Source organism: Copidosoma floridanum, unplaced genomic scaffold (assembly GCF_036245765.1).
Source record: "Copidosoma floridanum isolate Cflo_tuat_1 unplaced genomic scaffold, Cflo_Japanese_pri ptg000004l, whole genome shotgun sequence".
In the NCBI taxonomy this organism is placed as follows: Eukaryota; Metazoa; Arthropoda; class Insecta; order Hymenoptera; family Encyrtidae; genus Copidosoma; species Copidosoma floridanum.
Window position 1 is genome coordinate 11,485,687 of NW_028321881.1, and position 16,030 is coordinate 11,501,716.

A 16,030-nucleotide genomic window follows, 5' to 3' on the forward strand; every position below is an offset into this window, starting at 1 on the left:
GTGTCCGTTACTGTACTGGCCTACGGCAATGTAGCTTTTGTACTTCGAACATCACTTTTGTTACTATCAAAGAATAACTATCTTCTAAGAGTCATTTAATTCTTTAATATATTAACTGACATCATACTAAAAGATTCAACAGTAACAACTGTTACGTTTGACCGTATATTTCACTTTTTGTATAGTTCCCATACATATTGCAGGGACCGCATTACCAGTTCTCACCACGATGGTAAGTGCTGCATGTCCTGCACTTGGCGAGTATATGATCAATATTATACACAGCTAATGCATCAGAAATATAAAAGAAGTAGTTAAAGGTAGTGCTTTGTACTTTATAAATTGAATGGTAGTTATTAATATAATGGGAAAAAAGTCTGCATCAGACAGTAAAAGAAGTAAAAAGACAATTATGTTTGGTCACATCTATTGTCTACTTCACCGTCAACTATCACAGATTTTTTTCATCAATAACGGATTTACCTCAAAGATAGTCTACTAAATTAAAAGACTACAACATTCATTACTTTATTCATTTCCGTAAAGATAAACTGTAGCAGAGGACTTAATGTAGTCAGTAAAACAAAATTTCAAGTTTATTATTGATGTGGTACATGACAAAAATTGTCTACGCATTGACAAATATGAAAAAAATTTAAAATTCTTAGCGTTCAAAAATCTAAATTATAACATTAAATAATAATAATAATTAATATTTAGGCTTAAACTTGGAGCATGACTATTTATTCACATTTAATTTACAATATTTCGCTGTCCCTTTGACAGCCTCTTCAGGATTTACAGTCATGCAGGTGCTAAGACAGCACGCATCGTCGACACCTGTGGCGCTTATTACTTCGTCTACATGTTACAACACTTTACTTAAGTCTAATAACAATTGCGTCCTTAAAATTTAAGTTACAAATATGTAATTTTTTTTAAGAAAGTCATACTCGGACAACTCTGACAAGGACAATAACAATTGCGTTTATTTATTAATAATTTTTTATAACCAATTACTTTTTCAGTTTATATTTACAATACATAATGTTTTTGTATTGAAAAACAGAGATAAGGAAAAATTTTTTTGTATTGTTTTGTGAAACTGCTGTAATAAACACTTTTAAATAATTAAAAAATTTAACTTGAGTTCTTACTAATTAATACAGGTTAAGACGTAATTAGTATAGATATAGTAATCTCTGAGGATGCTTTCGCAATACTGTTTTTTATTTAATATGTTTGTTGGTTGGTTGCTCAGTTTTTAAATTAAGATTTTATGAGTTATAGTATGTTACATAATCTGGAGCTTTTAAAAAATGGATGTTGTGGTTAGATCTTCTTATTGTTAGTTTTTATTACGTCATAATAAGTCTAAGTAATCCAATTGCAGACTGTAAATTAAATTCAGCTAGTAGTAGAAGTAAGACTTGAAATGAAACATCATTATCAACAATTAATGCTTAAACTAACAATGACTGCTTTAGACACAAAAAATTAAGGTTTCAGGGCGATAATCAAATTAACAACGCTCTTGCTGAAATTCAGTACGATTGTAATTAGCAAGTTCCTAAAAAATTTTTGAATGACGTGGGATCAGATACAATATTAACATACTAAAGTTACTCACGTCTGTAGTATGTAACTTAGCTACTTCTAAGATCAGAGCATAATTTGCCTTACAGTGAAAATCATGATCCATAAAACTTTCAAGAAAAAAATCAACGTGAACACTTTAATGTTATCTCTCACATGTACTTAAATGAGGACTATACAAAAAACTTGTCAGAAATACTTAATATGCTTGATGTAGCGCTGATAGCGTTCTGAGAAATCGATAGGTTGTAAATAAGGACTTTAGTAATGCGAATTGAATGTTTACCCTAAATACTGTCTGCAGTTAAGAATATTTCCCAAAAATAAATAAAATTGGATAATGACTTGTAAGCTGAAAAAAGAAGGGTGAAAACTGCAACATAATTTTACAATTTTTATTTTCACGCATCTGCTTAGAAAATTTCTTACAGAAGCCATTTTATGTAAAAAAATGATTTAAAACTCTCTGAGGCACTATACGAAACTATGTACATTGATGCTATCCAAACAACTTAACTTTTCAGAAATTTACAAAACATTTCAAATAAAAGAACGACCAAATGTTAATTAAAATTTTTTTTTATCAATATTAAAAGGTAGTTATGCTATTAGTCTTAAAATTTAAAAAAATAAACGAGTTTAAATACATTCTGTAATTTTTTTTACCTAATGTTAATGTACTATGTAGTTCTGGCAAGTTCAATATAAATGCTTTCCTAACAATTAAGAAATCAGATGGTTTTTTGTAGGTTAGTACATTTTTATTGATAGATTTTTCTACTTGTTTATGCTGTGCATCAGCGTCAAATTATCCTTAAAGAGGATCGGTTGTTTTTGTGTGGGGCAGTGAGCAGGTATGCGAGGGCTCTCATATGACAACGCGTTAAAGTGATTTGTACAAACCGTGCATGAAAACAACCATCTAATGCATCATGGTTAATTAAATTACTTAGAAAAAAATTACGGTACGTACTTAAAAGCAGCTCGTTTCTGATAGTATGTGTGTAGTATAAAACTCAAAAATACGCTATTTACATCATAAAAATAAAAAAAAATTGAAAGACACTCGATAAATTTTTGAAAAATAAACTTATTTTGCACAACATTATAGTTTGAGGTCTTGAGGAGGGCTGTGATAAGTTTCAGATCATGATTTTAAGTTTAATAAATTCTAGACACAATTTGGTAAAGATGTCTCGCTGCCGATGGAAAGACCAGGTGGCAGCAGACGATGGTTGGTTTTCTCCCATACACATAGCACATGACCTGCTCGTGACTCTGTTTACGTTTGCATATATATTTCTTCCAAATGCCTGAGAAGTGCATATTTTTCAATACAAGAGTCTTCCTTAAGAGTTAAATTCTCCAATCGAACTTTCTCCCCATCATGAATCTATCTCTTGCCTCAAAATTTGTGCAACAAAGGCTGAATAGTCGCTCTTGCCCATGAGAGCAATGTTAGATAATGCGATTTTAAAGATTTTTTTCTGAAAAATTTTGGCTGGTAAAAAAAAAGAAAAAAATTTATGTCCACTTTAACATGCTTAAGTACAACATAACAATTTTTTTAGTGAGTAAGTACATCTTATCAAAAACGACAAAACCTTAATGAAAGAAAAATAGTTGAAAAAAATAATAATAGATTACGGCTCATACTAAAATTCTTAGATTAAAATGCAATGAATATGAAAGTATACTTGAATACTTACACTATTTTACTAGTGGCCTTATTTACAAAATAATAATTTTGAATTATTTATCTTATGCATTTATATTTATTATTATGATTTAAAATTGTAATAACCTTGATTAAAATTTCCAAGGACAGTATTTGCACTTTCAAAGACTGCCCTGAAATTTTCCAGGACAGTTCAAAATTTCAATGACATAAGTATTTTCAAGGACATCACTAAAATATTCCAGGACAGTCCTTGAATATTCCAGGACAGTCCTGGAAGTATGCAAAAGTCCTTGATAGTGACGTTATACATGCGTAAAGTCCTGAAAAGTTACCTTATACATACATATACACACATACACACACATACATCCATACATACATAAATGTATAGTGTGTGTATTTTGACGGTGCGTACTTTAAGTAATACAGAATCTCTGCATTGTTAATCCGGGAAAATATCAAGGAGAAAATCAAAACCGCATGGGTAATCAAAGATTATCTTTGTTGAGGTGAATGGTATGTGGTATGGTTGGCATGCCTGGTGGATGAGGTAAACAAGCCGAGTGTTTGAGAAGGTACAGTTGGTATAGCAATTAACATTTTCAGTTACATGATACTTGAATAAATACCATGAGTATATAAATTATGTTAAATAAACTTTGGTGGATATGGTATCAATTTTATTTTATATAGTTATTATTTCTTAATAAGTAGTATTTAAACCATGCATGAATATTGTAGGAACAATAAGTGTGAAAATCTTTGATTTTTATTCAGTATAGTTAAACAGTATAAAAATGAGAAGATAACAGTTATATACTTTACAGTTTTTTTACTGTACAGAAGTGAATTCTGTTTTAAACTACGATTTAAAAAAAATGTAAATAAACAAATACTGGAAATTTATGTGTGATTTTTAGAAAACACACAGTGTCAAGAAAAAATTAAGTATAAGTAAGTTAATGCAAATTTAGTGAAAAAATTCTCTTCACGAATTAGAAAAAAAGATTCGTTGATGAATTAAGACTTATGTTAGCAATGTCTAATAAAGTCATTTTTTTATTTTCCGCTCTAAATTTCCAGTAACATATCCAGAATCTAGCTTCATCATAAACTTTTCAATTGTATAATTGTCATGAAATATCTTTTTGTTGCTCAGAGCAATCTGTGAAACATTTAGAAATTTTTTGAGTTAAATATTTACTCTCTTAACAGGCCAATTGCAAAAAGTATACATAGTTGAAGATAAAAGTTTGCTGTGAAGTATACTCATTTCTGGTAATTAGTCTGGATACTGTGGTTTCAGGCCCGGGTACCAGAGTGCTTTTGTTGAAGCTTACATACGTAAATTAGAAAATTTGTCTTTGCTACCTACCATTTTTAGCCAAGATCACTTTTTGTATTCAAAAAAGACAGTAAAAAATTGGTTGGAAACTTTCTCGATGTCGTTAATAGCATACATATTCCTTGGGTTGTGTTATATTATCAGAATTTTGTGTTCTGGTGTTTTAATTTCCTCAAAATTATTTTTATGTGTTGTGCATCCTGCAAAAATTAAAAAAGTTCCCGTAATATTTTATAGGAGGATGGAGCTTCAGTTGAGAAGATATATCTTAATGCATCAGAAGCTTTTATGAAATTCAAAGAGAAACATATCAATGCAGAAAGCCTGCACTTCTCAGATACTGCTTGTAGTAGCATGCAAAAATATAACTTTTCGTAAGTATACATTTTAAAAACTGTTCTTTTTTATGTTTCTATGTAGCATTAAAAAAATAAAATAAAATAAATTCTAGTAAATTATCTAGTAGTTCCAATGATTTTGAGGTAGTAAAATAGTGTTTATTTCTAAGAACTGGTACCATTTCACTTTCCAAATTTTAATAGTTTTCACTAATTTGACTGTGTATTAGAGCGTCTCATTTCTTAGCTAAATACAACTGCTGTGGTTAAAGATTTTTATATGCAACAAATTAAAAACAATGCCTCCTTGACTAGCATTCTTAAATGCTGCATATAAACCATAGCTTTTTTCAGTCAAGCCACTCGTTTCTTATAAAATACTCATATTAATTTCTGTCTTGATCGGTATATTGAATGCACTTTATTATTGATACATATGATTAAACTTGTTATCTGAGAAAGTAACGTAGGTGCCATTGTATTGAGAAAATGCTTAGGAAGTATTTAGTCTAAACTTGGTTTAAATTCAGGAGGTATTTAGTAAGTCCTTTCCGTATATTTAGTAAGTTTTTAATGCTCACAATCCACAGGACTAGATGAAGATAGTATAAAACTTTGCTTGAAAATATTTTTTAAAAAGTGTAAAAAATTGAAAGAATTAAAATTGACATTACAATAAAAACCAGTAGTCAGTAGGTGCTTAGATATCCACTTACGGAGTTATACTTCTATGGCAGACAATATATAAATGAAAATGTGATTTCTATGAAGCAATGTTTTAAGTAATCTATTGCGATATATCGAAAATGGTGCAATGACTGTTCGAATTCGGTAATTGGGTGTGGTTTAAATGAGTTGTTTGATATTAAATGAATTAATAATAATAAGGAATATATTCTGTCAACAAAAAAATTTAAAAGTAATGCACAGTACCATGTGCTGCCGGGCTGACTAGTACAAGACTGTACTTTTTCTGCATTAAATCTCCCGATCACTTTAAAGCTACGTTTCACCATCTACGCTAATATCATCTATAACCTCAGTCTCACATCTGCCTCATATGCTCCCACATTTATTCTTAGTCGCATATATAATCCCCATAACATGTATCAGAAAGGCTAAAAAAACATTTTTGTAGTACTGCTTCATTATGAATAGGGTAGTATCACATGTAATGAATGTAGCCTAACTAAAAAAATTACTATATTTACGAGTTGGAAAACTTTTAAGAATATGTTGCAATTAAAGAGTAATAATTTATATACAGAACCTTGTATGAATAAAATAATAATAAAAAAAAAAATTAACTTTAAAAATATTCGGAAAACTATTAAATAAACAATTATTCTTTTTAAAAATACCCAGTTATAAAGGAGAATTAAACATTTGTTAATATACAGGATATCTGATACAGAAAAAAAGTTTGTTAAGTTTAAACAAAAATTATTCAACCAAACCAATCATTTATAAATGCACATAATTTATATGCAAACCGAGTTAATTAATAAACTGTGAGTGAGGATTAAAATTAAAAATAAGTGACGAACCTCAGTATAAAAAAAATTAGAAGATTTTTGTTTGTGGCAGAGTTGGTACAATACTTAGCTCGCGTGTAGGAGGTTGTTGGTTTAATTTTCATGAAAAGTGTTTGTTTGTTTGTTGTTCATTTTTTTTTTTTTCTAGGAAAATCAGTTCAAGAGTAAGAATTGTAATTGAAAATTTATTTTTTTAACATGCATACGGTGGGAATAAAGGAGGGGCGAAGTCAAATAAAAAATTTACAACTGTGTATATTTTCCTAAAGTCCAAATTCTAAAATCGTTGGTTCACTTGAGCACATAATGTGCCAACAGTATATATATTTTTAATATAATTAATATTAATTAACGTGTAGAAAGTAATGTATCGAAAGGAACTTCTATTAAAAATAGCTTGTAACTAAGTGGATACGGTAATTAGCTCGTACGCATGAAGGTGTGTATGTTTGAACCTCGTGGAAATTAAAAATTAACTTATATTGCTCCCTTCTGTTTTTCTGTTCTTGGAATTAAAAAATTCACTTCTGTCACATATTTTTTAAGTGCGAAAATTTTGAAGTTGTTGATTTACTCCTGTGCATAATACGCCTATATAAGGGAAGAATCACGTCAACTGTCCCAGCGCCGCGGTGGATGGCCCACGCGGGCGTCAAACACGACGTTTTCAACTCGTCGTTTTGATGTCAAAACTTTGATAAAAAAATTATCTAAAAACATATTCTTATGTATTTTTTCCTCAGCTTTCCAGTGGTAGCATCAGTTTTTCGAAAATTTGCTCCCATAACCTCGAAAAATGCACTTGTTTAAAAAACACGTTTTATCTCCATGATCATTAACTTTTGAAATTTTTTTGATAGTCTAGATCGAAAGATGAGACATTTTCACGTAGATATCGACGATAAAAAAATAGGGGTTTTTCGTTTTTATAACGTATTTAAACGACGAACGAGACGATGCGAGCCACGGCGCGGTGGCGGCCGGGCCACGCGCGGCAGCAGCGCGTCCGCCGTGTGTCGTCTGCTACGGTGAGTCTGTTTGGCTATATAATATATAATGTAGTAGTGGCGATTTAAACAACAATTAGTTAACCAGGGTTTACAATGGATAAATAATAAATGTTTTGATAAAGTTTATTCATGTACACAACAATTTTATAATAAAGAAATAAATAATGATTAATATTGATTAAATATAGAAATTCCTTCAGCTTCTAGCGAATCTAATAATAATTTTTGAAGTTTTCCGAAATTGGGACAATCTAAACATTTTCCTAAAAAACAATTTTCGGAAGGATTGTCGCAAACAATGGCGTTCAAACAGTCCGTGGAATTTTTAAGAGGTGATGCCGTGGGTTTCGTTAATTCTTCTAAATTTAGTGCATCTAGCATCAGTTTTACGTTTTCGTGATGCACGCATACGCAAACGTTATGCGTGCCACTACTTCTGGCTAAGATACAGTGAGGAGGTCTGAGCTATACGAATTTCGTGAGACCCACTTTGACATTTTCATGCTCTTCTTTAAATAAAATGAATAGCTCGTTCAAATTTCTAAGTAATAATCGTTTTCGTACATGAACACGTTGACCATTATCCTGTTTCACGGAAGCATAATCTTTTAATCCAGGCATCAAGCGGCTGACACTGTCACTCTCGTAAAAATTTTTTACGCAGACCTCAACATCAGCAGATAAAACTTTTCTTTTTTTTTTTATCGGGCCACGAGAGTATGCCACGTTCTGCAACTAAATTTAAAGCTTGCCTAGCTTCTCTATCTGTGCAACCAAATTCTTTCATAAGCTCTCTTCGGTTCCAAAATTTCGGGGCGAGGGTGAGCAACGAGATTCTCTTTCGCTTATCGTTAGATGATGAAAATTTCTCCTTCTGCCGCGGCTCGCATCGTCTCGTTTGTCGTTTAAATACGTTATAAAAACGAAAAACCCCTATTTTTTTATTGTCGATGTCTACGTAGAAATGTCTTATCTTTCGATCTAGACTATCAAAAAAATTCCAAAAGTTCAAGATCATGGAGATAAAACGTGTTTTTCAAACAAGTGCATTTTTCAAGGTTATGGGAGCAAATTTTCGAAAAACCGCTGCCACCAGTGGATAGCTGAGGAAAAAATACGTAAGAATATGTTTTTAGATAATTTTTTTATCAAAGTTTTGACATCGAAACGACGAGTTGAAAACGTCGTGTTTGACGCCCGCGTGGGCCGTCCACCGCGGCGCTGGGACAGTTGACGTGATTTTCCTTATAAGTGTAACTCTGATGATTTTTAAATTATTATCAATTTTAACGGTTATTTAAAAATCGTTTAAGTTATAGTGTATTTAGAAATTCACATAAATGCAGTATCTATTCATGCCATTAATGTAATTTTTGTCGATAAGGAATCAAATAATAATAACAATTTAACGTTCTTGATAATAAGGTTTTTATTACCATCGAAGACGTTCAATAAAAAATTTGATTTTTTTTTTACCCATGATTTGTGAAATTTGTAGTAGATTTTCATTCCTTTGAATACACACATTTGTTTTCGTCCAAAGCTACATACGAAAAAAGCTCCATTTTTTTCCATTATAAGTAAAATGTTCATTTTAAACTAAATTGACAAGTATTCTTATTTCTCTTAACTGAAAGAATTCTGGAAGTCATAAACGATACAGAAATTATCGAAATTAAAAACATGACGAATGGTATTCGCTTAATTGATAATTTTATTGAATTAATGTAAATTAATAATTGTAATTTTTTCTTAGAACAATGGCTGCTTTTTATAATAAATAATATTTTATGTTATTATATTCACCCTGTAGGGCCATCAGCCTAGTAGATTAATGATGACCAGTAAACAAGCGATTTAATACCAGTGAATAAAGAGAATCAGTCTTTACTTCTTAAAATATAAAAACCAACTATAAATCGAAAAAAATAAAAACGAAAGTTCCATAGTGCCTTAACCTTTGCACGTGATCGTTTTCTATATCCGAAAAGATGAGCCTATCAATTTACATGTGAGTAAATGAACGTTTTTATTTGAGTTAAAGAAGTTTTTTTTTACCTTTTAACACAATAATATTCACTACTCTGATTTAAAAATTGGTCTTTTAAAATAATTTTTAATTTATATGAAATTTTGATTTTGGAAAGTATTTGTTAGTACTCAAATTTAGTTCTACTATATTCTTCAGTTTTTTTTTTAGTACGATATGCAAAATTAACTTTTTTTAAATCTTATACGTATTAAGTACATGTTAAATACAGTGCTGTAAAAGAGCTTTGTTCTCTTAACGGTTCATCTACTGTATTGATGATCTTACTGAACTGGATATTTACTTAAACAAATATTATTAAGGTCGTTGGAGAAACTTACGTTTCACTGTGTCATCGGTTTATTAATTTTTTTTCTGTTTTGTGTCTACTTCGATTTAATACTCAAAATTATGATATTCCGAAATATCAAAAAATATAATGAATTTGACAAGTTAGTTATTTCGATTATTTAGTTGATACCATGATTACTGTGATTTTTCAATTTTTGTTTTACACTTTTAAGTTTATTCTTCTTCAAATTTATTGTTACTCATTTTCAAGAATAATTTTTTTTTTATTCACTACTTTATAACTTACATAAAACTGAAAGCTCTTGTAAATCTCAAAGTAGCTCCAATCGAACTTAAGTATAGGGTTAAAGCCTCTCGTTGTAAAATATGTCTCTATAACTAATTTTTTGAGGATTCAATTTTATTTGAGGTATTTAAAGTTATGAGGTATTAAAACTATACAATAAACTGTTTATAGTATAATTATAAAAAACTAAAGAAAAAAACAAATAGTTCACTATAAAATACTTGAAAAAAATACTTCATTACATTTTCATTTTATAACATCTTAACAAAGTATTTTCATATAGCCTAATAGAATTCTTATAAGGATAGTAAACAGAATCTCAACTATTACATTTAATAATTTTTTTATTTTTTGTAAGCGCTCTTTATTACATACACGTTTTTATGAATCGTCTCTTTTTTTAAGACAGCTGCGCAGAGTTTTTTATAAAATAGCCTTGGTGCATATATTGCCTGTTACCTATTTAGAAAGCCGAAGATATCAATTGATTCTGAGTAGCTCTCAGTGTTTTGCGTGACATAAGTCAAGTAACTGTGGATTTTTTGCTTAGCAGTAAAATTTAATAGTGTGAAATATCAAGCTTATTCCTCTGTCTTGATAGAGTACGTGAATTTAAGTTGTAGGTGTTAAAAGCTGGTGTTTCGTGTTTTTCAGCGTATCTAACCTTAAAATTTGTTTATATTTCTGCGTAATGCCTTGCATTTTATAATGTTTTTGTTCAAAACCTAATTTTTTGTTATTTGATGGAATACACAACAGAAATAAAAAAAATAATAAGATCACTTCAAAGAACGAAAAAAAAAAGCCTTATTGTAGAGCACAAAAACAGAAAATAAACTTTTTGAACTGTTAAATCTAAAAAAACTATACTAAAAAGGAAGAGATACTCCACTAAAGCGTTAAGAAGGTTTGATAGTATCAGATGGGGAGTCCCATGGTCTACACAGATATACCTTCTTTATCGCGCACCTTCTCTCGCACTCTACAAACTTGAAATTGTACCACTGTAATTGATTGTGTTTTTAAAAAATACCTGTCAAGGCTTGATTTTTTTTTGAGTATTTGCCTTCTGTACTCAGGTATCTGTAAAAACTTTTTTATTTTGACACATTTATAATATACCCTAATTACAATTAAAGGCACTTAAGCTTGTTCTCTCATAAGATACCGTGTTAAACTGTCAATACTTGGTAATTTTTTTTTCTTGAAAATTTTCCTGGTAAAAAGTTTGAAAAATTCATTTGCACTCCTAATATACTTTAATATGACATCCATTTTTTTGACAGGATCTTACATTTTAGACTTTTTTTCCTAAACCTCCTGAAATAAAGCTTTGGATTCTGCGAAAAAAAGAATTTAACTGAGAAAATTGACAAAAAACAATGAAGCTCCATTGTTCCATAGTCTTAACTATTTACTAAAATTTATAAAGTTTTTATCAAGTTGGTGCAAAAACGGGATCATCATGTATTCTGTGTGCCAGCACTAGAAGGGAAATTACATCGTGTTTTAAAACCAAATCTGAATTAGGAATACCTGCAACAAAAATACTTTACCTTCCTTGTTCTTTTTCCCCTAATTACTTTTTTTTTTAAAAAGTCTTGTATGCAAGTTTCTTGCAAAGTTCCTTTCAGATGTCTTGGTCCTCTATTTCACTGGTAACTATTTACAGGGCGCAGTGATTGTCCCAAGTGCAACCCAGCTATTATCAAGTTGAATGGAAAGATCTTTTCCAATAAACCATCTAACTTGCTGTACCAAATCTTTTTTTAAACCAATAGTGACTTTACCTAAAAAGATAATCAGGTGTTTGCTTTTCTAAGAAAAATTAGCTCCTGGAGATCTTATTATTACCAAAAATTCCACTATTCGTTTTAGAAATCGGATTAGTGGTTTTTCGGCATCTTGGGTACTCTATCGAAAAAGCCCGAAAAAAAATCTCGATAATTTTCGACGGGATTCGATCACTCAATCAATGTTGATAGTTGTCGCTTTCCTACGTCACCTTTTTGTGTACTGCATACCTCTACGTTCTTCTAAAAAAAGAGATTATCGCAGAGGTTCTCTTGTTCTACAGGAATAACCAATAACCACTGCTACAGATATTTATCTATGTATTAATTTAACCTCTTAGTACATTACACACCATACTTTATACACTATACTCTTTACTTTAGACAACGCTTATATGGCGCTGCAGTGACTTGACTTTCACTAGACAAGCCACGAGTGAATGTTTATTACGGACGGCTCCTGCTTAATCAGGAGGGACTTCTGCTTTATCGCTCGTTGGTCCCTGTCAACCACACTAACACAAAGTTTCCCTCTCTCTCTCTCTTTCTATATACATATGTATATGTGTATATATGTATGTGTTTATCAAGAGATTAGATTAGATTACATTAGACTTTATTAAGGCCTTGTTCTATTGCCATATCTGGCCCTCAAATAATGATATAATGAATGAATGTAAAAATAAAAATAAAAATACATCTAGTAAATACGTAGTAACTTGAATTATATAATAAGCGGTAGTAGTAAACATGGTTGCAAAACAAAAAGGACAATATAGAAATAGTATACTTAGTATACAAATTTGAACATATTAAGTGTATTTAGTATTGTAAGAATAATAAGTAAAATAACATAGATAATAATAATAGTATTATTCTACGCGATAAGTTACAAAGTAAAGTGACTTTATAAAACATAAGTACATACAAAATAAATTAAAATTCATAATGATTTAATAGTGTTGTTGTTGTTTAAAAATTAAAAGTTAAAATTAGCAATTGAGCAAATATTTCCATTTTAGCAACTGTGTCACCTAGATGAAACCAGAGCTGCCTTTTCATAATTAAGAATAGATTTCCAAAGCAAGTCTTTGAAAGCAGTAATACAAGATTGATCAAAGACTGGTAAGCACGTGCGATTTAGTATGTTAATAGCCTGAACTAAAAAGGATTGTCGATAAGATTCTGTTCTAAAGCGCGGGACATACAATAAAGACGACAATACTCTGGTTTATCGTCTGAGATTATCCCTATCACCAATATGTGAAAAACTTTGGGCTAGGTATTAGGGGCAATTGTGTGCGATAATTGAGTATGCCACTGAACCAAGGCTATAATCACGCCTTCCGCCAACCGACATCCAATCCAAAGCCGAACGATACGGAGTGACTCGAGAGAATCTATGAATGTTGCCGAAAACAAATCGTACACATGTATTTAATGCTTTACGCAGTTTGGCATTAGAAGTAAGGTCGATCGAATGATAAGCAACACACACATATAGTCAAAAAGTAAGAAGATTAAGCTTTCAACTAGTTTCTTTTTGAGCTTGAATGATAGCGCATGTTTAAAAAATTTCAGAGAATACAAAGCTCTAAAGACCTGTCCAGACACATGCCTTGAATGTCGATCCCAACTTAAGGTGGGAGTTAGCCACAATCCTAATGTTTTGACCTCAGTCACAAATTTGATATTTACATCGGTAAGGGTGATGTTAGGTAAAGTAGCCATATTAATTCTTGAAATAAAAGTAGCACTACCAAGTAATATTTCTAAGGTTGACTGAATAAGAGGTGACTTATGAAAACAATCACATGTACATAAGGGTTATTGTGAGGACAAAAGTGGAATTATGTGGACGTCTGCATAATTCTACCATGTTATTGATATATTTGTTAGAAGCACGTGAAGTCCGCATAAGTCACTATTTATATACATATATGTATGTGTGTGTGTGTGTGTGTGTTTATCAAGAGGTGACTTATGCAAATAATCACATGTATACAAGGGTTATTACATATGTCTGTCTGTCATGTTTCTCTTTTTTAACCCACATGTAACGTGTGAACGTATAATGGTGGTACTCCTGAACATGAACTTTGTGGTCTCTCGAATACTAGTGCAGGCAAGTTAACGGACTTAAGCCCATATTTTCAAAAAAATCCTCTATCCCATTTTTAACGGGATAATCGAAAAAAAATAGGAAAAATAGTTGAGTATTTTTTTAGAAAATAAATTTTCACAGAACCTATGGAAAAAAACGTTAAAAATGTCCGTACAATAAGGTTTTTTGCTATTCTCGATGTAGAAGAAATTGTTGCCAGAAACAAAAATTAGTGTATAATAGCGCTTAAAAAAACTAAAAATAATGAATTTTCATGTGTCTAAGTCGGTCTCTTCCTACAAACAATAAAAACTACTAGAGACGGCTACTTTTTGATATTTAATCACAGGACTTTTAATGCAAAGTAGATGGCAAGTCGGAACCTATTCAAAAAAAATTAGCACTGAAAAATTTAAAAGAATTGTATGAAATTTTTACCAGTACGTATCTAACCATGACATGTAGTTTTTCAAAGTTTTCTAGCTAAGGCCGAAATATTATGTTTTGGCAGGGGCTTCTGGTACTCACTCTGTTTGTGTATGTCTAATACATAAGAATGTTAGTTTATTAGTGACTGGTACCAATATTAAATCACTTACTTCCGGTTCTGAACTGCCTTTGATCAATTATAAGGATTGTCTGGATCGTATGATACGCAAAACCCAAATAATTGATTGTCATTTAAATTCTTGTAAGAAGTGCCCAGGCGTGACGAATGTTATTGAGCAACTGGAGGACATTATTGTAAAAAAATGTATTGAAATTTTTACCTATAAACAATGGATTACTGTTGAAAAAACCTCATTGCAGACCCTAATATCTCGAGTTAATGAATTTTTACAGAAGTTAAGTGAAGGTTTGCAAAAACTGTTGATTCATTTATTTTTAGTTATCAAACAAAGGGATTTTTAAATGAGATGAAAAACAAACTGAAAGAAAACGAGTATATCGTAATTTGCGACTTCTCAGAAAATTATGCTTTCATAATTAAAAATTTGGTTCAGGGTCTACATTAGAACAACGATCAGGCAACCGTACACCCCTTTTTAATTTATAATAGGAATTACTTGGATGGATTAAAAATTTCAAGTTTTGTTTACATTTCTGAATGCCTACATCACGACACTATTGCCATACATCTGTATCAAAAGCAGTTGATTGAATGTATTTAAATTAATTTACCGTGTGTTAATAAAATAATATACATGTCTGACATTGCGAGTGGACAGTATGAAAATTAAAAAAAAATTTCATTAATCTCACTCATCACTTTGAAGACTTTAAAATTGCAGCAGAGTGGCATTTTTTTTCCACTTCACATGGAAAGAGGCTATGCGACGGAATAGGTGGGACTGTAAAACGACTAGCTGCTACAGCAAGTCTTCAGAGAATTCACAATCCCATTTAAACGCCGCGAGAACTTTTTGATTGGGCCACAGAATCACTGCCAAATATTATTTGTCGTTATTCTACAAATAAAGATTCTGAAGAAGAAAGAAAATTAGTGTCAGAGAGATTTTGGAGAGCAACAACGATTAAGGGAACGCTAAAATATCATAGCATGGTTTCACTATCTCATCAAAAATTAGAAGCGAGGCTGCTTTCTTGGCACGAAAAAACTAATATTGTGAAAATTTTCAAGTGACATAGTTTTGTTATGAAACTGTAAAAAAAGTTTTACTTGTACATGAAAATTTTTTTACATCTATAAATAAATATTAAGCAATCATAATGCTTACTCGATTTTTTATTACACATTTTTATTATTTTAATTAAATACAATTTTTAGTTTTATTCTCGATTATAGACTTTGTTATACATCTTATACACTATTTGCAATACATTACATAGTTGAGATCACTAGTTCTATAAATTAGTGAAAGCTAATCAAATAAATTGGGACGCTTCTAAAATAGTTTTAAGAGCTTATCTCCTACGCACAATTCTGAATAGTAGGCTTGGACATTTACTGGAATTTTGTTACATAGTGCGCCGATACTC

The 16,030-nt window shown here is 30.8% G+C and overlaps 1 protein-coding gene across 1 annotated transcript in view; it reads left to right on the forward strand.

Annotated features, from left to right (window-relative positions):
* Positions 1-16,030, forward strand: part of DCTN2-p50 (dynactin subunit 2) — a 546,499-nt gene that overhangs the window by 212,434 nt on the left and 318,035 nt on the right. Inside the window, exon 3 of the mRNA XM_089597711.1 lies at positions 4,860-4,996. Within this exon, the coding sequence (XP_089453837.1) occupies positions 4,860-4,996 (137 nt within the window). The remainder of the gene's footprint in view (positions 1-4,859; positions 4,997-16,030) is intronic.